At 43.4% G+C, this 22,756-nt stretch overlaps 2 protein-coding genes and 1 long non-coding RNA gene across 4 annotated transcripts in view; 2 read left to right on the top strand and 1 right to left on the bottom strand.

Moving 5' to 3' along the window:
• Nucleotides 1-1,453: 1,453 nt before the first annotated feature.
• LOC308335557 lies at nucleotides 1,454-1,968 on the bottom strand. Its single transcript, XR_013966044.1, has 3 exons — nucleotides 1,835-1,968; nucleotides 1,659-1,731; nucleotides 1,454-1,560 (listed from the first exon to the last, which is right to left on the bottom strand). It is a non-coding gene; the product is annotated as an uncharacterized lncRNA (long non-coding RNA).
• A 269-nt stretch (nucleotides 1,969-2,237) lies between these two features.
• Nucleotides 2,238-8,048, top strand: haus4 (HAUS augmin-like complex, subunit 4). Its single transcript, XM_080792510.1, has 9 exons — nucleotides 2,238-2,448; nucleotides 3,567-3,706; nucleotides 4,359-4,490; nucleotides 4,869-5,009; nucleotides 5,600-5,696; nucleotides 5,922-6,067; nucleotides 6,367-6,497; nucleotides 7,282-7,350; nucleotides 7,807-8,048. Exons 1-9 carry the CDS (start codon nucleotides 2,409-2,411, stop codon nucleotides 7,976-7,978), a joined length of 1,068 nt encoding a protein of 355 aa, XP_080648636.1. The 5' UTR covers nucleotides 2,238-2,408; the 3' UTR covers nucleotides 7,979-8,048.
• Nucleotides 8,049-10,475: 2,427 nt separating this feature from the next.
• dock11 (dedicator of cytokinesis 11) overlaps nucleotides 10,476-22,756 on the top strand; it is a 100,009-nt gene continuing 87,728 nt past the window's right edge. For both annotated transcript variants that reach the window (XM_080791800.1, XM_080791799.1), the window contains exons 1-5: nucleotides 10,476-10,721; nucleotides 17,747-17,863; nucleotides 20,450-20,539; nucleotides 22,264-22,346; nucleotides 22,687-22,753. In XM_080791800.1, coding sequence (XP_080647926.1) covers nucleotides 10,620-10,721; nucleotides 17,747-17,863; nucleotides 20,450-20,539; nucleotides 22,264-22,346; nucleotides 22,687-22,753 — 459 coding nt within the window. In that variant the 5' untranslated portion in view covers nucleotides 10,476-10,619. The remainder of the gene's footprint in view (nucleotides 10,722-17,746; nucleotides 17,864-20,449; nucleotides 20,540-22,263; nucleotides 22,347-22,686; nucleotides 22,754-22,756) is intronic.

Here is a 22,756-nt window from a genome sequence, read left to right as displayed (position 1 = left end):
TGTGGAACGCAATAACCATCAGCCCCAAATACCGGCCACCGAATGGTGATCATGGCTTAGGTGACCTAGACAATGACACACTGGACTGGCTTGCTGCAACAGAGCTGAAGTTCTATGGACATACGGCAGAAGAGGTTTATGAAACTTATTTGTAATTTCTTCATTTTTTTGGCATGTTTGTCAAACTGTGGCATTTACTTGTGGATGTTTTATTTATTTATTAGTGAAGTTTTAGTGGCACTTGTGGCTTTTGTGACATTCTTTGAAATGTATTGACACATTTGAGATATGTTTTTGTTAGGAATGTCGGCCGATAAAGGCATTAAAAAAATATAGTTTATTTTTTTTACATTAAAAACATCTACAAGCTCACAATGAGACACGTGAGCTTGTAGATCTGCCATTTTCAAATATTTCTTTTTACATTTGAAAACTTGAAATGAGACATTTTACATAATGAGCACTTTTACTTTTTGTACTTTAAGTACATTTTTATACCAAAACCTTTGTACTTTTACTCGGGTAGGCCTACATGTTGAATTTACTTGTAACGGAGTATATTTCTATATTGCAGTATTTATAGCCTACTTTTATTTAAGAAAAAAGTTTTAGTTATTTTTCCACCACTGGAAAAAGCCTGCATATATACACATCTGTTGATATCGGAAATTAGGAGTTGGACAATATCCAACACAGACTGTCGGACATCCCTTGATTTGTGTGATTTTGTGGCATTTTGTTTACTTGTTTGTTTTGTGAACGACCAAAAAGCACACCCAGTATGTATCACAAGGCTATTTCCACCAGTCAGGTGTACTTATATCTACATCTCATAAGCGGCCATGTACCAAACACTACAGATATCACAGATATCATATATTTGGCAGCAGCAAGAAACGACTGATATGCAAAGCTCTTCAGCAATGCTTCTCTCTATACAAACACTCATAATGTCCAGATGGACATCTTAGCAGCCATGATGGGGTGGTCGGGCCTGGAGGCCACTCAGAACGCTGGTGACCTTCACATGGACATCTTAGCAGCCGGGATGGGGTGGTCGGCCTGTCAACACAACTGAACGGTTACTTTTTCCAACACATTTGGTTTAAATACCTTACATTTCACAGTAACTGTGAGGTTGGCCGACCGGCCAAGGCTCCAAAAAGACAGAAGAGTCCAAGAATGCCCTTTTAGGGTTTTTAATTCACCTTTCCAGTCCCGTGCAGATTATGGTACAGTGCAGCCTCTGCAAAGACAATGACGAAAAACAAGATTTGGCCTAAAATAACAGATGTACAAACATAAACACACATGAAGACAACACTACTGAACAACACCTAAAACAAGGAGAAGCTGTAACAGGCCACAGGATCATCAGAACTCTTCGGCTCTGATGTATGAATACTTTTACTTAAAGCTGCTATAAGCAATAATATGTCAACATTTTTATTACCTTTTTGTTTAGACAGCTAGTGTCACTCCCTCCATGAACGAGTCAGTCGTTTCTGTTTACTGATGATTTTATTGAGCTCTCACTCTCTCAATAGACCAACGTCAAAACTGATGAACACACAATGAATAAACAACGATCAGTACATGAACAAACTTAAGCATAACGAACATGACAATATAATGCATACATGAACACATGGATTTACCTCACTGGCTGCATAAGGGGAATGAAGGGAATGGAATGACAGGAAACCCATATGAACAACAACAAACGTCAAACTGTAACAAAAACAAATCGCATCAATTAAACTCATATACAAATCAAACATACACCTTAAATGTTGACAAAGAACGTAAAACATTGGTTCAGAAACAAACAAACCTTGGTTAATGACACGCTTCTCTCAAACAATTCATGTCCTTCCGTCTACACGGAGGCTTGACAAACAATGTTGTGAGCCATCGCTGGTTCAACACCAAATAAGGACATGGCACCGGACGTGACGCAATTCCAAATTACCTTTCCCAATATAATGTGAAATAAAACAAAATAATGACAGAAACATATGGCCTGGTGTAACTACCGCTGTATGACCACTGGAGGCCGTCAGAGCCATTGAAATAAAAAGAGCCAGTAAGTAAGCCAATGGAAAGCCTGGGGACGCGAGGTTAGTCACTCAGCCAATAAGAATACTTTTTGGATAGGCGCGCGCCTTTAAATCAGGAAGTAACTTGTTGTTTACGTCCATCACTTAGGTCCATCATTCCTTATTGATCGTATCGGTCGGAGGAGGTCCATTGCGTTTTGTTTGAAAGGGATTGAAACCGAGATAGAAACAAAGACAACTATAGTATTAATGTTTTTCATGAAATACTGATACCAACTTACTGACCAACTAACTTACTAACAGTCCAGCTCTGTCATTATTGGAAATAATAATAATTCATAGTCGACGATGGCAGCAGGCCTTGAAGGAGACAACTTGCATCAACAAGGTAACTATAAACTCAGTGGCTCCCAAACCTTTTCATGTCAAGGAACCCTGATGAAGTCAGCCTGTTGGCATAACGATGAAGACATTGATGAAGAATTTTCGTTGCGGCGAGTTTGTAAACTGGCGAGTTCTCCGGATACCGAGTTACATACCCAGTATAGCACTGGGCATTAGGGCTATGGACCAGAGCAAAGGGTCCAGACACCAGCTAGATTCGTGGGCTGCTGTGAGAGGAGTATCCCTGAAACATAGGGCTCATATAAGTCATAACCAATAACCATGGATAGGAGAAGGATATGATATCAAATGGAACACAACCACCCTAATTATCATTGTGTGTATTCCTGCACGTATTCTGCATCGAGCATATAGTGTCAGAACATATAGTATAGAGCTAGTGATCTTGGTATATATACACCGGTAAATTGATTTATTGGATATTCTGATTTTCACATACATTTATACATACTTTTGATTGTATTGTTCCACTTTTTGCTTTGGCAATGTAAACGTATGTTTTCTCATGCCAACAAAGCCCTTTGAATTGGAATTTAATTAATAGTGGACTAATTGACCATTGCCGCATTTAGCCCCTCTCGGAACCCTCCATAAAGCTTTTCTGAAATTTGGATATTTGCTTTATGTAGGTCTAAAAAATGTCAGAAACTTCAGTAGCATTGGGTTCTGCTTGTATGCTGCATTGTGCCTTGATTGAACCGCATTAAAAGTTTAAAACAAATGTATTTAACACAACCTGCTTATGTAACTCCTGGGATTCAAACTCTGGCCTCCCGCATGAAAGTCTAACATCTTAACCACCAGACCAAAGGGATATCCCTCTGGACTGGGGGAGATATTAGACTTTTGAGGCTCTGTGCTGTATTTTGCGTGTCTTAAGTGCCAGGTCTTATTACTTAACTTGAGTAAACTAAAGACCTGTGTGATCAATGCCATTTGGCTATTCTGAGTGACTAAAGAGCATTGATCACGCCTCCAGGTCTTTAGTTTACTCAAGTTAGGTAATAAGACCTGGTACTTAAGACACGCAAAATACAGCCCTCTGAGCCACTGCTACACTTACCTTGGTGAGTTCAATGTGTTGTGTCTGTTTCCGTCCAGTCCTGTCCTTCTTCCCTCTGTGCGATGTGGCCGAGGAGGATCTGACTCAGAACCCACAGTTCTGCCGGCTGCTGGCCACCATGTCGCAGCATGTGGACAGCACTGGGCTGACCGTCGGCACCAAGACCACACTGGAGAAGGTATTTTGGGACTGATCACCGATTGTGTAAAAGATCGGTTTCTCCAGATAAATAAATTGCCGATCACAGATCGAGTCATTTGGAGTGAAGCATGTAGACCTGTACGTGCCTGTCGGCCACCGGCCGGCCTACTTGGGAACGATGCAACTAGTTGGGAACCTACTACCACCCGTTGTCATAGCACGCGTTTTAACTATCTGTCGGTGTCCCTTCTGTGCCCATACGGTATATGGAGATCTCTGTAGTGTGCAATACCTGTTGTCATAGCACCCATTTTAACTGTCTGTCTGTGTCCCACATGGATATCTCTGTATCTGTTTGCCTGTCTCTGAAGATTACAAACCGACTGTGAAAAGTGGACTGGTTAAGTAATCAATTGGCAGGTGTGGGGTTGCCATGGCAATCAATTGGCTGAGGCAGAGGCCTTTTCCCAAAGATGACAGACAAAAGAGTACAATGATTCTTTATTCTTGTCGTGCAATGCAGTTAGTTATCCATGGCTTCTATGCTTGTTACATTAATTCAACATTAATTCAGGTTCTAATTTAAATGCAAGATGAAGTGTGCCTGTGGTGATGTCTTTCTGCATGCATGACTGTGCTGGTGGTTGAGTCTGTGTAACTTTGTGTCATTGTCCATGTAATCCATCCAGGCAGAGCAAAAGCTGCAGTGCCAGAAGCGCCGCTGGTTGCACGCAGAGAGCCTCCACGGTCAGCTGCGGGAAATGACCCAGGACCATCATATCAGGAGACAGAAGGATGCCGTACCCCATGATCAGAACATGGTAGTGGAATCAGCCTGTAGCTTGCTGGTGCAGTCCACAAGTTCAAGACCACGGCTAGTGTCCCCCAAACAATCCCTGCTTCGTAGTTCGTAGCAACTCTATGAAAAGAATATTATATAAGAATATGCATATAAGCATTTATCTGATTCAATCCACTTTACTTTTTTTTTAATCAATTCAACTTAAAATATAAGCTTCAGACATTCTCAGATTTCCTGTGGCACTTGTACAGTATCTACAGTACTAGGAATCACCTGAAATATACACAGTAATTTGACAGTAGCATACGTATGTATGTAGATCTCTATTGGATCACTAATAATTGCAATTATGTAATAACTGAGCAAGGCCTTGCTGTGGTTGTGTCCGTCTGTGTAGTTCAATGAGACAATGGAGCGGTGTCTGCTGGTGGCACAGTGTTCCAAACAGCTGGATCCAAGCACCACTACCAGTCAAGACCAGCCCTCCATACTGGGTCTGAATCCACAGCAGGTGCTGGACCTCATGCCCCCAGAGAAGGTCTGTCATTTAAATAATACACTTGCATGCTTACTTGAGAGAACATATTACTCCAGTTTTAGCGTCACTACATTGGCTCCGGGTTGTTTTTAGGATTGATCTTTTATTAATTTTACTTGGCTCTCAATTGCCTTGCACCTTCCTACCTACCTGCCTGTCTAGAATGTCCCAAACCGCCCCCCCTCAGGTCCACCACTGCTGGCCTGCTCGATGTGCCTAACAATGGCAACTAAAAACACGGTGAAGCAGCTTTCTGATTCTACGGGCCAACGGCCCTTCGACAGGCAGCCTCTGTAGACATTTTTGAAGCAAAGCTCAATACATCTATACTCTTGCTTTTGAGCTTTTAAAACTTTTGTTGTTATTCATGTCACTCACTGTATTGCATTACTGCTATTATTGTAATATTGTTTTAATTTCCTCTATTGCTCTATAAAGATCTTTGAGCTGCATTTCATGTCATGAAAGGTGCTATACAAATAGTTTTATTATTATTATTACTTGATGTGGCTTGTGTATAGATCGTTTTTTTACTGCTTACTTTCAAACCTGCCGTTATGTGATGCGTGGGCCTGTGTTCTCTCCACTAGGATGTGCAAAAGATGAAACAGAGTCTACCCGGAGAGCTGGAGAAACATCTCAGGGAGAAGTGTTTCAGCCTCCTGTCCTTCTACCAGCCTGAATGGGGTAGACAAACTCTTCTTTGCCCCGATATTGTTGTTGACCTGATTTGTTTTACAGCAAAAATATACCTTTGCTGCATGTCTCTCCCCTTCTCTCTCTCCCTCTTTTCTGTCAATCTTCACTTCTATCAAAAAAGGCTTAAAGGCAACAAAAACAAACTCATTTTTAATGAATGCTTCGGGAAGTGTTGCTGACCAGCGCATGTACCACTTTTAAATCTCCTGACAGAGAAGGCCAGCGAGGGGCTGAAGAACGTCAAGCTGTCTCACCTGTCAGGACTGCTGGACAACGAGAGAAAAAGGGCTGCGAGTGTGAAGGAGCGGTACTGGGAGAACGCTGTTCTGCTGCAACGTCAGACCCACCTCTACCTCACTGTACGGGTTTATTTCAGTTCTTATGACTATATAGGGTAACAGGACTATGGCAAGAGCAAACACCTTTAAGATTAAGGAATATAACATCCATTTTTTATTCTGTGTGTATCATAAGCTATATTTAGCTTTTTGATGTTTATAGATGGCTAAACCTGTATTGATCCTGATGGAAATTCAGGATTTGTTTCAAATTTCAATTAATGAAATTCCTAAACAATTGGCAGTTTGCACCACTAGTTCTACTCTCATGTAAAGTAACTTAATTGTCCCTGATGGTTTGCCCTTAATTCTCTGCACAGGAGCTGATGAGGTGCGTCCAACTTCTGCAGTCTTTCATTTTTGACCACAGGCTGAATGTCCAGTCAGACGTGGACAAGAAGAAATTGGACTACTTTGAGGGCAAATGCGAATTAGTCATGCAAAAAGTCAGGTAGAGACTTCTCATGTTTTGTTTTGTTTTGTTTGACTCACTGATGTGCTGCTGTTCTGTCCTGCTCACACTTGTCAACTCTTGAACTTCATGAGTGTTAACCTTGCGTCACCAGGCTTTCCACCTCGGAGAAAAGTTACTAAATCGCTGTGTGAACCAGTCTGGAGCGGATGGTAATTTACGTCATGTTGTAGTCACTGATTAGTAGTCATCAGACAGGAAATCACAACCATAATAAGAACTTACCCCAAATAATTCCCCACGATCATTTATATTTTAATAATCAGCAAAACTATGCAGTATCAAGGATTTTATTGGGTAGTCCCTAAAATGATGATTGCAGGAATTATATTCTGTACTTCTGATTCCGGCTTGTTATTCCTGCCTGATTACTGCAAATCAGTGACTACAACAACATGACGTAAATAAATTACCATGCGCTCCCGACCGGATCATAAACCTGAAAAGGAATGTTTCCCAGGCTACATGAGTGTATAGAAGTCATGTCAATTTTCTGTGGAGACCATCTTGAAGGCAACATTAATATTGTGCTTTTATGTGCAAATCAGTGAAACTGTATAATTCAGTATTGCTTTTTCTTTTAACCACATGAACCCTATAGCGTCTCTATTCTCTTCATATAACAGGTGAAAAACAAATTAACACTGCTGGCTATTTGTTGTGCTATTGCTGTTGACGTACATTACAACAAAGTGTATATAGGGTGTAAGTGCAGAAGAGAATACAATAAATCGTGCATGTCAAAATTATTTCTCCTCAACAGGACTGAGATGGTGGAGATTGAGTTGGATACATACAAGGCTGATAACATATCTGCCCATAGAAAAATCAGGCAAGTGCCAACTTCTGACTTGGGGCCGATTCATACTCCTATTTTAGAGCCGAATAAAAGTCGGTTCGGCTCTGTAGAGCCTACAATGTGACGTCATTTGAGGTTCGGGGGGCGGGTACCGTCCTAAAGTCGGCTCTTCGGTGCTACTGAAAATTTCTGACGAGCCGAAATCATTTCGTCACTACAGCGCCGAAACAGCGGTAAAATAGGAGTATGAATCGGCCCTTATACTTGTTATAGCCTCTTAAATATTTGTTCTGTACCCTAAGAGTGCTATATTTGCAGCCCTATTTCATACATTTGCACACAATTTCCCATCTAAAATGTTGGATCATGAACTTCGTTTCACAGTGTCATGTCTCTTTTAGGGCCACTGTCTTAGTCAACTATATCCCTGCTCACCCCGATGGCTGTAAATCTATTGCATTTTTCTGTCTTGTTCGACCCCATTTGCAGGGATAAGCTGGAGTCGGAGCGGAAAACCTGTCGGGAACAAAAACACTCCGTGGAGAACAAGCTGAAGTCCTTTGAGATCCTCGGCAAGGACTTTGAGATCCTGGCCGACGAGTACAGCAGACTGCGGAGGGAGATTGATACGAAGAATTGGGCTTTGAGAGAATTAGCCTGAAGATGAATGCATTCTTCAATTAATGTATCCTGTAATATGAAAAATGCAGCCTCTTTTCTTTTGTTTTTCTTTTCGTCTCTTGCTTTGTTTTTTTGTATTGTCTTTTTTTCTTGTCATTTTATCAATAAATTAAGTGGAGAAAAAAAAGATGACCGCATTCTGTATAATGCGAGAAATAATTTTTAGCTTAAAGATCGGTTCTTGCCGGCGAGTATAAATTGGCACACTGGCTAGAGAAGATCACAGCTGAGGCAAGAACGTTAACTACTCCTTGTCGTGCAGACCGTTTCACATTCTCATGATGTGTTCTTGACAATTATTATTGGCAGAAAGCCCTTTTATTTGGACCTTGATATCTTAGTTTGATTTGTGGTGAAAGCTAACATTTTATCTCATAGCTTTTTCCTTTTTATATTTTTGAGGGGCGCTAGCCAGACTTTGACCGAAACGTTGCCTAAATAAAGTTTGTATTGCAAGTGCAGGTCTTTGTGCACTTTGTGTGCATTTTTCTGATTGCGCTAATTAGTCTAAAACAGCCACATTTTGCACAGATGTAGCCCAGGGCATGCTCCGATGATTTAGCTAGGGGAGCCCGAGCCGGCGACCTTCGGGGTCTCCACAGAGGCCAAATACATATTGCCACCATTAACAGCCTATATTAAGGCAAAATCTAAATTTCATTCTGCTTTAAAATAGCATGTGACGTGACAAACTAGGGGGTTTTCATTATTCTGAATCCATTGCAAGCATTCGTTTTGCATGAAATACACTCCTTGGGCTGAATAAGGCCATGGACAGAATTATTTTTATGGTGCCACCATATAATATGCATTTCGCATGTCTCTTATTTTTAGGTAATGACAGTTCTTGGATTGAACAATTGAAAAACTGCATTTTACACAACTTTCCACAAGGTGGCCCCAGCCCCAGGCCCTCTACTCTCATCCCGAAATGAGACACAGAAGCCCATGCTGAATTGTGGTCAGTTTGCTTGGAATTATTTTAAATTTATCAGAGGGACACATGGTACTCTAACTCTTGCACAGACGGTTTTAACTTAGATTGTCTGTCCACATCGAAAGAGCATAATAACAGACTTATGAATGAAATATTAGGTACCACTACCAAAGGTACCCAGCTGAGCAGTCTCACTCCATTGCCTGGCTGAGAAGATTGTCGCTCTCTGGTTGGTTAACATGGTTGCGAGGCAACCGCTCTGCTGCCCAGCCCTCCAAGAAACAAAATACAACAATACAGAAATAAAAATATGATATCGTATCGTGGAAGATCATTGTATTAACCTACTACTACAAGCAAAGGTTGCCAGACCTTTGTTTGTAGTAGTAGGTTAATACAATGATCTTAATTTAAGATCATTGTATTAACCTACTACTACAAACAAAGGTTGCCAGAGTTTACCATTATCTCCTGCTATTAAAGCTAGGCTGGCACAGTGGCGCCAATACTGTATTTATTTATTCCACCAATATTTGTATACTGTGGTGCAATCCATAGGATGTGCAAAATGCAAATCCATTGCAAATGTACTCATAATGCGTCAAAGGTGTCTAGATTAAATACAAAGATTGTCCCGTGTCATCCGTTGCCTGACAACCAAGTGGCCAATTACAGCACAGCGCGGTCCGGGTCGCCCCTTGAGCCATGGGACGTAATCTGAATGAAGGAGGCGCGCCTCCCCTCGTCACCAGCAGTAGTGTTGCCATGTCCGCTTAATGTAAGTAACGTTTGGCTTCCTTTTCTGCGTTTTAACCATGGTTTGATTGATTGATTGAAGTATTTATTAACAGTTTGCAGAATTATATTTCAAGCACAACTCAATACAAAAACTGTTGGCAAAAAGGGGGATTTTACCAGTTTAGAATTGCAGCTGTCCGTAGGTGCCCCTTGAGAGGGGTTTTGAAGGAGTCAAGGGATTGTCTTAATGACAGTTGGTAGGGTAGGGAGTGTTCCGTTCACCTCCACCATCTGTCAGTGGCATATCCAGGAATTACTTTTTGGGCAGGCAAGATGTGTTAATTGTCGTCTCCCTGCGCACAATCGTAGCACCACATTTTTCAAAAAAAAGTTCCACTGAGTACGTATGGTAACTGTTATAACCATGTGTGTTGGCACATTTGTACTATGTTTTTGTACTATGTTTTACTGTGCTTTCTTGCTATTGTGTTTTTTTGCTGTGTTTTTGTTGTATCCTTGTTGTGAAGTGCACAAAAAGACCCCATGGGGTGACCATCACCGAAACGGCTTGTTTATCTCAGAACCTGGCAACATTGCTCGCATACTATGGGCGCGTTCGGAAATACCACACCGGAGCGCACTCGCCCATTAGTTTGCATTGCACAGTGCGCTCAGTGCGTTATTTCCGAACGCGCCCGCGCTACAAACCGCTGTCTGCCGCCCGCCGCACCGGTGGACCGCCTCCTTCCTTCCTCCAGTCCTCCGCATCTGGCTGTCACTCACTTCACTGTGTTCGGCTCCCTCCGTCCGGGAGAATGATGCCCGTATAGTGGCTGCTTTACGCCGGGACTGGGAAAAACATACATAACGAGCCGAGGAGCGGGTGACTTCTTTTTTGGAGGGTATATACGGTACTAGCGGACCGGGTAGCGACAGGACAGCCGTCATGTCCGAGGTACGAAAATTCACAAAGAGGCTCAGCAAACCCGGGACGGCGGCGGAGGTCCGGCAGAGCGTCTCTGAGGCTGTGAAGACCTCGGTGGTGGTGGTGAGGAAGACACACACGCACGCACGCACGCACACACACACACACACACACACACACACACTGTGACACACACACACACACACACACACACACACACACACACAGCAAGCAAGAAAGCTACTCGAGTGTCTGTCATATTATGCAAACTGCCATGTGCTTTTGTTAAAATAATTTCGGTTTTCTGCCTGTTTCCATTGAGAAGCGCCAGTTTTACTAGTACCACCGTCCACGCTGCCTGTCCTGAAATCATCCTGTTTTAATGGTCCTCCCTGTTTGATGAGGAAACGCAGAGAAAACCGACTCCCTCAGTCAGTGAGGAATGGGATAATTAAATTCTTAAAATGCCATCATCAGTATCACAGGCTACAATTTCGTGTGTGGTGGTGTGACCTTGTTCACAGAAGCACATGGATATGGGTTTTTTTCCTTTTGTGTGCTTGAGAAGGAGAGCTGTGCTGTGTGCCATTACATGGGGCACAGAGAGACAGCTGCAGCATGCCTCGTTGGGGCAATTATGTCTGCCCATGGGTTTAATGCATGGCATGCTACATGTATGTGCACATTCACACATTGATTGATTGGTGTGTGTGTGTGTGTGTGTGTGTGTGTGTGTGTTCACGACCGTGTATTGATTTGAGTGAGTGTCACAAATTAATTAAAGAGCACTGCTGCAGTTGTAAGTTCATGTTGATGTTGGCTGGAAAAGACTGCAAATCTGCAATAATAATGGGGGGATTAGGCTCAGTTGGTTGGAATGAACAGCTTGGAGGCTATAATGCTAATAAAGCATTCCTTGTGTGTGTGTGTGTGTGTGTGTGTGTGTGTGTGTGTGTGTGTGTGTGTGTGTGCGCACACACGTGTGTGCGTGTGTGCTTTTGCTATGAGAGAAAATGATTCTGGTGTTAGTTGGGCTGGCTTGACCCCATGCCGTGACCTCCCAAGTAACCCAATATGATGTCACTGTAGAAGTGTAGAGCGACTGCAATGTCATCATCTTTTGTTGAGAATGTTCTCCGCAACCCTTGTCCTTGTCCTTCCCAATTAATATCTCCATAGCCGTGTCACAAACCGGGTCAACGGCCCGTCACCATCATCTCTGATGAAGGGATTCCAGACAAAATACTATGACTTCTTGTTCCAGTGACTGCAGGGAGTGCAGGCGTGTCTTCTTGGGTCTTATGATGATCAGCTTTATTTATGACTGTGACGCAATGAGGTTACAAGTAATCTTGTGATGGGGGTCTTGATTGGGCACAGCAGACATGGGTTGTTGTGATTGAACTTGTGACGCGGGCGGCTACAGTATAGTAGAGAAATCGGTCGTTTCCCGCAAGCACAGTTGTACAGGCATACGACCGAGATTTAGGTTTAAGATAAATCCAACAGGCCGGCACGTGTGTGTGTGTGTGTGTGTGTGTGTGTGTGTGATAGAGAGAGAGAGAGAGAGATAGAGGTGGGGGGGTTGATGGTGTTGGCATGGCAACTGAGAACAAGCAGTGTTTTGTGGAGGTTGGTATGGCCCGTGTTCCTCTCACATGGGGGATTCCCTTAGGCGTGTGTGTGTGCGTGCGCGTGTGCGTGCGTGTGTGCGTCTTAATTTTGTTCATGCATCCGGTTCTCCTGTCCTGTTCATGGCCTCTTTAGTTTGTCGTTGCGTTCCAGTACACAAAACGAGTCTTCGCTGAAAGAGCCCCTATAAAGCAGGCTGCAATTTGATCAGACCAAACGGCGAGATAGAGTATATTACCAATATCAGCATGACCTGTCTGATAGATACAGTAATAGCCAGGCAAGACTATTTTAAATTAATATAATGTCAATAGAGTGTGGTATATTCACTGTGTAGTGTTGGTTATGGCTTTTATAAGTTGTATAAGCTGCGATCTACAGTCAATTATGATGCTACTGTGGATGTTGGACATATTTAATCATGGCCAAGCTGTATGCAAACTTTGCAAAGTCAGGAGCAACTGAAAAGGCTTGTCTCTCCAGAAGCCCTTGAACATACTAGATAGTCAATGAGGTTAACTAAACGATTATTATTGTGTTTATATAAGCTTATATACAGTACATTTATTTTAATATCACACATTATTATGCACTTCTGTAGTTAGTTTCATCACAAGATAAATTAACCTGGAGCTGAATTGTGTGCGTGCGTGCGTCTGTCTGTCTCTGTCTGGAAAAGTCGATATATACTGTATTCAGTGTAGTGTATGTGTATATTTCTATATCTGTACCTCCTGAGACTCAAAACCATGATGTGCTCATGCCGATCCAATAGCCAAGTGGTTAGTGCGCATACCATAAGGGGTGCAAAATGCCCTGATCAGCAAGGCAGCCAGGTTCGATTCCAATTAGAAGAAAAAAACATCCTTCTCATTCTAATAATCAAGTGTCACCATGGAGCCTTTCAGGAGGCCTCCCAGAGCCAACAGGGTGTGCTGTAATGTTCTCATTACATACTGTAAGCCAGTCATCAAATGTCTTTAATTGCGTTGTGTGTCTTATTACTGACAGAGATGATTTGTCGGCTGCACTATAGTTTCAGATAAACAAAAAACAAACAAACAAACAAACAGCAGTGCTTCTGATCCCATGTTAGAAGCATCATTTTGACTTGGCACTGGTAACAAAACCTTCCGCTCGGCCCGAAAGATTTCAACATCCCCACACCCAACAAAAGATCACAGAGAACCACAAGCCTCCCGGCGGCCGTGCAGAGAAACTCAGATGACAGTCGTGGGATGATTCAAAACAAAACCGGGGGCAGCTCCGATGACCAAAGACGGAGCGCATGTGACGAAAAAAATGGAGAAACCATGCACCCAGATTTGTGTGAACAGCTGGGGGAGCGCTCTGCTCTGCAGCTGAGAGCTTTACAGCACAGAGCACAAACTTAAGCTGCCTTCAAAGAGTTCTCACCAGGCAAGGTTCAACAAGCGGACTATACATAGCCCAAAAAGGAAAAAAAATAACTGACTTAGTTCGTATCAGACCTTTGAACCTTGGCTCTTTGGAAAATAGTCCATAGATACAGGACGAGGTGGTTAAATATTGTACGTCGTCTCTGTTTGGTGGAAACCTCACAAGTCCTAAACGGTATTCAATTTAAAAAACAGCAAAGGTCAGATCTACGAGCTCAAAACATGTTGCTTTGCGCTTCCTGTGACGTTGTAGTATCATGGTCAAGAAGGGCATTCATTTACCAAAAATGACACAAAACGTTACAATTTGGAGATGAGAGGTTTCTGCCCGACAGCAACGACATGCAAGCAAGTATAGAACAATGAGAAACATCTGCAACGAGCGAACGTAGGCTCATCATCTTGAGCCTTGTCTTAACTTCCTGTTTCTAGTTTCATAAATAAGGGGGCCTTTTTGTATCAATCTCTCCCCCATGCTCGGCTAAGATACAAGTGAGGCTAAACCAGTGTTTCGTGTCAAGGGCCCCCACATTGACACTAATTAGCATGCGGACCCCCATTTAATGGCATTTATAATCTCTGGGACCCACAATTTATATTGTAAAATCACTGTTAATTTAACTCTGAGAGTGTACAAATGGAACCAATTTATAATCTCTGGGACCCACAATTTATATTGTAAAATCACTGTTAAGCTCACTCATGCTAAAGTGGTGGAGAGATCATGACGACAAATCCCTGAGCCAAACGTGTGCAGCTAGCTGGGTTTGGCTGGACTACAGTGTACATGAATGAGGCTACCGGGCTTTGGGCAGAGGAATCCACTGAGGCCCCCTTTCCACCGGTTGGGAACCGGTTCAGTTCTTTTTGGTTCTTAGGCCATGAGCCAGAGCTCCAAAATTGGTACATTAATTATGAATTGAGTGTGCAAAACCATACCAATTAACCCTATAAACAATTATATTAAATTGTTTATAGGGTTAATGGTAAATGGTGCATTTATATAGCGCCTTTATCCAAGGCGCTTTACATAGATTGTGCATTATATTCACACACACATTCACACACAGATGGCGGCGGAAACCATGCAAGGCACCAACCAGCACATCGGGAGCAATTAGGGGTTCAGTGTCTTGCTCAAGGACACTTGGACACCAACTCTAGGGGAGCCCAGGTTCAAACTGGCAAACTTGTGATTCCCATCCAGCCACTCTACCCCATAGCCACCGCCGCTCAATATAAGTAAATTAATATATGATAACCCTTAGGAGTAGCTTTTTAATATTCATCACACATTTTGTAATTTTCACCTACAGTAGGCCTATTGTATTGTATCAAAATATTTCTGAAATTGTACATTTGAATATGCAAATTACTAGGCATTATATAGGAAAATATGCAAAAAATAGAAACTTGTAAAAAGCTACTACTGTGGAAGGGTTTTGCACACTCAATTCATCATTAATTTTCCAATTTTGGAGCTCTGGCTCATAGACTAAGAACCAAAAAGCACCCAACCGGTGGAAAAGGGGCCTGTGGGTATAGGATTTCGATCCCACAACACTAACCATTCGTAATGAAGGACAGTGAGGACAAGAGCTTAAGGGAGAACCTACAACTGGGCCTCCCGCCCCCTCCAGGAAAAAACTGTGCTTGTGTCTGGTGTGCGTCTGTGAGTGCGTGCATGCGTGCGAGGCCATGCAGGAGCTTTGTTCGGCTACATTACTGCGGACTGACCGAAGGGAGACGACAGGCTGCAGACTCCCACTCAGCCCTCCCTCCCTCTCTGTCCTTCCATTCCAAAACTCACTCCCTCACCTGCTATACTAGCTGCAGCACATTCAGCATACTGCTGCCAAACTCTCGTCTACTTGCACCATATCCAGGTGTTTACTGTCACATGCAGATACAATGCCAGCTGGAGCTGCTAGCAACATTGCAGGTGTTGATGATGAAATCCATGCACTTAACACTTGGAATTTGGATAAGAAAATCAAATGGATGTAAGAAAATACAAAATAGTAAAATTTAAAATCCTACTATAAATGTGCCACGTCTGTGTGTGTGTGTGTGTGAGTGTGTCTGCGTGTGTACGGTTGTAATGCACGTAACTCGAGAACCGTTTGCGCCACCGACTTCATATTCGACACACGCGTTCCACACCCCCGCAGGGAGTGCAGTGCCCTGGCTCTGGTCAGGCTCTGCCAGTGGGCCTAATCAGCCTAAATCCCCTCACCTGTGCAATTTCCAGCCTCTGCCTCATGCAGCCAATTGATTGCCATGGCAACCCCACACCTGACAATTGATTAGCCTACTTAACCAGTCCACTTTTCACAGTCAGTCAGTTTGCCCTCTTCACACACAGGCAGATACAGTCAGAGATCATCCATGTGGGACACAGACAGACAGACAGTTAAAACGGGTATTATTAGGTTCCCAAGTTGCATCGTTCTCAAGTAGGCCGACGGGCACGTACAGGTCTAGTATGAATTAAAATAGCAAAGCAGCAAGTCTTCTTTACGTTTTTTGCTACTGCTGCTACTGTATATATTAGAGCTGTTCTCATTCCTCAGAAATGAAGGTGTGAGCGGTCCTCACGGCTACGCGCCACTGCCGATTCAATAAGATCTCTGTATCTGTCATTCCCTTTTATGCCCATATATGGAGATCCCTGATGTCACCATTATTATGCCCCTTTTGTGCCCATTCATATATGGTTTGTGTCTGATGATGCCATGATGGCACATTGAGGTTACACAACACATTCCATATTTGGGCAGCCATAGCTGCATTAGGAACTCCTTGCGTTATGATTATGGCTGAGTGAGGGTGACATGAGTCGAGTGTGACGACAGAGGATGGGCAGATCGGCCCATCCTCCCTTAACCCATTTAGACCCGGGAACGATTCTACAAATGGGTTGGTTAAGAACAAGTACAGAATATGCATTTGATTCATCAAACAGATCTATCACAGTAGGGAGCTCAACAAATCGCCAATATGTAGCTGCCCTCTCATGTAATGCTCTGCCACCTCACTACCAACAACCAACCAACGCGTCAGAGACACATCATAGGTCTGTTCAACGTATTACATCCAGCCATGTGCTGCTGGCTGCATGCATGGGCCCCATGCCCAGCAGCCCAGAGCAGCAGCAGCACACTGCACTGCTTCCTGTCATGTGCTACAAGCTCAACCACATCACCACCACCATGTTGGAAGCTACAGCTCAGCAGCATGGAGAGAGAGAGAGAGAGAGCCTCCACTGCAACACTGATCATGTTACGAAGAGGAAGGGGGGTGAGGAAAGAGATGGGGTGTGGAAAGTAAAAGAGGAGAGGAGAGAGAGGAAGAAAGACAGAAAGAAAGACAGGCAGAGACAGAGAGAGAGAGAGAGAGGCTTCTGCTTTACATGGAGGAGGAAGTGATCCTTGAAGGGCAGTTGTGAAACTACAGTTATTAAGACTCATTTATATTCTGTGGCGTGACAGTGTCACTTGCCAAAAAGAGCAGATCTGCAAGCTACTGTAAGTTTGTAACAACGTATTCGAGATGCCGTGTTATAGCTTGTAGATCTGTTCTTTTTGGCAAGCAATAGCCTCACTCAATGGGGCATAATCTTTGTACGCTGACTAAGAACAAGACAGCTGAAAGAAAAGAGAGAGAGAAAGTAAAAGTACATGACCCAATATTGGGAGGAAACTACTAACTAGGGACACAACCTCAGGTACACTTTTCCATCTCGTGTTTATGTGCAACAATCTCCCATTAGGTACACTTTCTCCACTCGGCTATCAATCTGTCCCTGCATGGACACTCAAAACGTAATCACTGAACATAAAGCGTGACTTCAACATGCCTCCAGGTGGGTCTGGGTCATGGTGTCAGTCAGTGAAGGTACATTTCCAGATGTCTAGTGTCCTCCTGACTCCTGTTGCGGTTCACCGGAAAGTGGACCCAGGAGTCAGGACACAAGTTACAGTGCGTGTCATGTTGGCGAACACACACACACACACACGCACACACACACGCACACATGCACACATGCGCACACACACGACTGACTGATGTGTTTGTGTTGTTCCATTGCCTTGGTAGGACCAGCCAAAGATCATCGAGCCTCTGGACTACGAGGCTGTGGTGTTCCAGAGGAAGGCCCAGATCCACAGTGACCCCCACAGAGACCTCCTGCTCTGCCCCGTCGACGACGTCTCGGTGAGACAGCACTCCCTCCAGGGACCCCTCCCAGGATTCTCCTATCCTATACATGAAGCCTAGAACAGTGGTTCTCCCTCCAGGACTCCAGGGTTCTCCTCACCTATAGAGCGTTGCGGTCCCGCGCCCCTTTCATGATGACGCCAGGCCCAGGAAATAATTCCCAATGCATTTTCCCCATAGACATTTTAAAAAGTATTTATTTAAAGACCTTATAGCGTCGTACAAAGCCAACTCGAGTTGTGACAAATCATGACAACAAACACAAATATTTTGGACCAAACAAATAATTACAAAGAAGAAAAACAACAAAAAAAAGTGTTTTAACCTGCCGTTTTTTTCTTCTTTCTAATTATTTGTTTAATAAAATTGACACTTAATTATTAGCCCACCGACCCTATTTGTAAAGATATGCCAGGGTTGATTCTCAACCTTTTTTATTTCAAGGATCCCCCAGTTTGACATGCGTCAGTGAGTGTATGGGCCCTCATTGAATGGCATTTCTATCTCTGGGACCCCAATTTATATTGTAAAATCAATGTTGATTTAACTAGTGTACAAATGGAACCAAAATGGTCCCGAGTTACAGCCCCATATACAGGGTCCATTTGGTTCCTATCTATCATTTACCTAGGGACCCCCTGGAACTCCCTCAGGGACCCCTGTGGGTCTCCGGACCCCATTTTGAGAACCACTGGCCTAGAAGTAACAAGTTGAAATCATGTCAACTTGGAAAGGCTATAGTCTAAACAGGCCGCCCTGAATAACCCCCTGTTTAGACTAGCCTTTCCAAGTTGACTTGATTTCAACGTGTTACTTGTACTGTTTTATTGCTTTTAATTCTTATCTTTTACTGTATTTCTTCCTAATTAAGTTGTCCTTTTTATATTTCTATGTTGTCTCCCCTGGCCCCCCACAAATGTAAAGCGTCTTTAAGTATTTATATAAATCTCAGATATTATTATTGTTATTATTAGAAGAAGACTTTGTGCACACAGTAGTGCACTCTGACTTAATAGAATTAAGGCCAAACATGAGGCTTGGCCTTGTCTGCACAAACAGAGGAGCACTATCGGAACTACAGTATCTGATTTTCAAATGTATTTCCCGAGAGCAGGTTAATAAAGTCTAGCTTGTACTTTGTAAAGTAGAAGCACTGCTTACTAAACCCATGCTTTCAATATTAGATAATAGATACTTTACTACCTTAGTAACCTTACCTACCTCTCCATTTATACTCAGCTAACGAAATTATAGGCCATGGTTCTACCATTGACTACCTTACTGTACCACCATATTGTTCACTTCAGTTCAGTATGAGAGCTCATCCAGTCATGTGAAGTGCTGGTGTTTCATTGCAACATGCAGTGATGGAAGTAGTATTCACAATACATTTTCGTTTTAGGGTTAGGTTTAGGTAAAAGTATCAACACCCTATTCAGGGGTTGACTTGACACTAACGCCTGCCCGACTGCACGGAGCAGGTAAATAAAATGGTCTGCTACCGTGATGCCCGACTGGGCAGGTGTGCATTTTGAGTGGGGATGCAACCGTCTTTACTTCACTATATGAACACAACGCGACATACTGTACAGTATATCTGTCTTGAACGCTCCCCGTCTCCCCCTGTCCCTATCTCTCTCCCAATAAGACACGCACGCACACATAGCGTGGAGTGGCTGTGACGTCCGCTCTGCGAAAACAGCTGATCTGTGAGCTCATCACCAGGTTGCAAAATGAACCATGAGTTTTCTCAAGCCCCCCCAAAACATGGAATTTGGGAGCACCTGTGCGACTGTCCATAATTTCTGTCGTATGACCAAAATAGACAATTTCACATCTACGTAGATAACCCTCCTATAAGGTTTGCGGCCCTGAAGCAATCGGAAAGGCTTTACACTCGACAAGAACGTATCTGATCACAAATCGCAGTTTATTTTCCAGCTCACCCAATATACAGGACCCAGAATGACCCCGCAGCTTATTCCTGAGGTAATCGGACGGCTGCTACCAGTCAAACACATCACAGCCTTGTGCATCACACGGACACATGTGGTTTTGTTTAGTGGCATGTTCTGGTTCCATATGTCTCGTCTTTTCCCCCGTCCCGAGAGACTCCTCCCGAGAGACTTTAGAGAATTATTTAGCCTTATTTATCCTTATCCATGTCTGTGTCTCCCTGGCTTTCTCTCTGACTCCATCATTGGGGTTTTTATTTCTCTCTCTGTCTCTCTCAGCTGTCTTCCATTTAGTTTGTGTGTGTGTGTGTGTGTGTGTGTGTGCACGTGCGTGCGTGCGTGCGATGAAAGAAAGAAGAATCATAAAGCTCTGTGATTTGAAAGTATGGCAACGGTCTGTGATGCTCTTGATTTTTGACTGTGTGTGTGTGTGTGTGTGTGTGTGTGTGTGTGTGTGTGTGTGTGTGTGTGTGTGTGTGTGTGTGTGTGTGTGTGTGTGTGTGTGTGTGTGTGTGTGTGTGTGTGTGTGTGTGTGTGTGTGTGTGTGTGTGTGTGTGTGTGTGTGTGTGTGTGTGTGTGTGTGTGTGTGTGTGTGTGTGTTTGCGTGTGTGCGTGCGTGCATATGCAGGAGGCCCAGATCTCCAGACAGAGGAGGACTGTGGTTCCCTCTGTACCCCAGAATGCTGAAAGGGAAGCACGGAGTCTGTTTGTCAAAGAGGTACATAAATAAATATTAAATACATATACAATCTACGACTGTGTTTGTTTTGCCAAGTCCAGGAAAAGACTCGCTGTGACTGACCGAGTTACTCACTTTGATTGGCATGCACTTGTGTCCATTGCACACCCCAAAACATGATTTACGATTCTGACTACTAGCGGCTTCGGAGGTTATCACATGATTTGATCTCCGTCATCAGCCCTTATTAACACCATGCACTGCAGCCAGTATGGACATTTCCACATACTGACATTATTTGTCAGCCATTGTGGCTTTGGTCGCGTTGTCCGACTATTTGCCAACCGTTAGCCCTAAATCTAACTCTAACTCTAACCCTAACCTCAGTCTTAACCGGCCATGTAAGTCCCCTAACCTCAGTCTTAACTGGCCTCAGTTTCACAATGTTTTCGCCTCATCATCATTTTTCGACCGTGGTCGAGATCATGGATTTCACAGTATAAACCTAGTTGATCCATTCCATTTCCATTTTCACAAGTTAAATTTACACTGAGGATTTGACTGTACGTAAAGGTACATTATAGTACAACCGTGGTTGTATTCAGGCTGTTCATCTTTTCATTACTGAGTTCAAACGCTGCAAGCTAAGAGCAAATTGGCCTCCTGAAGACGAAAACGTCAGTGTTATGACATGACCTTCATTCGACATCTTAAACCAGCGGGATTAGGGAAAAAAACAAGAAAACAGTGAACTTAAATGACGATAAATAAAAATTATTGATGATCTGGCTTGAACGCAGCAGGTCAGCCCTGAGAGCTCGTAAAGAAACACTTGGAGGACGGGCGAAGCATGCCTGCGCAGTAAACGCTAGCTGCACCCATGATGTATCGTAACAGCAATGAACAAACACAGCCCGGTGTGATGTCACTTTCCTGGCACGGTCCGGTTTTTACTAAGCACAGGCCAGGTTTTCAATCTGTATTCGACAGCCAGCTCTTATAATACTCTCATATGGAATGGAAACAGTTGTCATAGGACTTGTTAAAGCGCACGCAAGCCTTATCTCCGGAACAAAGACACATTCAGCTCGAGGTCTGACTATACTAGACTCGGACAATTCCCACTCGCAGTTAAACCACTCAAACCCTAAATAATAGACTTGAGCAGGCACCCCCAGGGTACTATACTTGGTCCAATGTTCATTTTGGCAGCCAAATTTGATTTTTAGTCAGTCTTTTGAATAAAAAAATATTTCGTTTTGGTCATATTTTAGTCATCTGAAATGCTTTAGTGTTTGTCTAGTTCTGGTCTACAGTTGTTTTTTTACACTAGCTGAAAATAGCCGATCTACAAGCGAATGTTAAAAGTTCAGGTTTTTATACGAAAAATTACAAAATTCTTTTTTTATTTCACGATCTCTTTAACATTCATGTCATGACACAAACAATTGTGAAAGAAGAGACATCTTCGGCACAAAAACACCACGCAGGCTCATCCGCAGTTTAGACCCCGGGGTGTCTCTGAGTTACACGTCGGTGCATGAGCTCCAGATATCTTGTTTATGGCTATGTATGTGTCCACGAATCTGTCTCTATGAGTCATGGTAAAACGTACTAAAAAGGACAGAACTGTGCGTTCTCTTTGGGATACCGGTACATTCCTGGCATGGCGTAACTTGTTATATTGGCATGGTGGTGCAGCATTGTGTGGCTGCTGTAATTCTCCTAATCCAGCTCTCTCTCTCCGTTGACCTCTCTGGCAGTGCATCAAGATGTACAATACCGACTGGCACGTCATCAACTACAAGTACGAGGCTTACTCTGGTGATTTCCGCATGCTGCCAAGGTAAGGAACAAACAGTTCTCGTAGCCTGCGGCTTTTATTGAGAAAAATCATTTTGAGGGAAAAGGAAGTGCCAGATTGATGGTTCCTGCCTGATGACTACAAACGATGACTACAACATATCATCCGCTCCCGACCGGATCATAAAACCGAAAAGGAATGCTGCCCCGGCTACCTAAGAGGGGCTAAGCTAATTATTTACATGCCTCAGTGACCACTGAAATAAGACGTCTGACACAACATACTGTCAGGTACAGCACAGTATAGGTGGATGGGGGTTGATGTGTTGAACATTGGACACACGTTCACTGACACACGATGACGCACGTCTGTAATTTCACAGCAAGGGCCTGAAGACGGACAAGCTGCCGGCCCACGTCTTTGAGATAGATGAAGACGCCAAAGACGAGGTG

The sequence above is a fragment of the Protomyctophum bolini genome, assembly GCF_963924005.1.
Source record: "Protomyctophum bolini genome assembly, chromosome: 20".
Lineage (NCBI taxonomy): Eukaryota > Metazoa > Chordata > Actinopteri > Myctophiformes > Myctophidae > Protomyctophum > Protomyctophum bolini.
This window is presented reverse-complemented; position numbering and strand designations above follow the sequence as displayed.

Bases quoted from the DNA above. Each gene is read 5' to 3' on its own strand.
- haus4 (XM_080792510.1), top strand. From the start codon at position 2,409: ATGGCAGCAGGCCTTGAAGGAGACAACTTGCATCAACAAG. The intron at 2,449-3,566 runs GTAACTATAAAC...GTTTCCGTCCAG, and splicing joins AGACAACTTGCATCAACAAG to TCCTGTCCTTCTTCCCTCTG. The intron at 6,068-6,366 runs GTACGGGTTTAT...TTCTCTGCACAG, and splicing joins AGACCCACCTCTACCTCACT to GAGCTGATGAGGTGCGTCCA.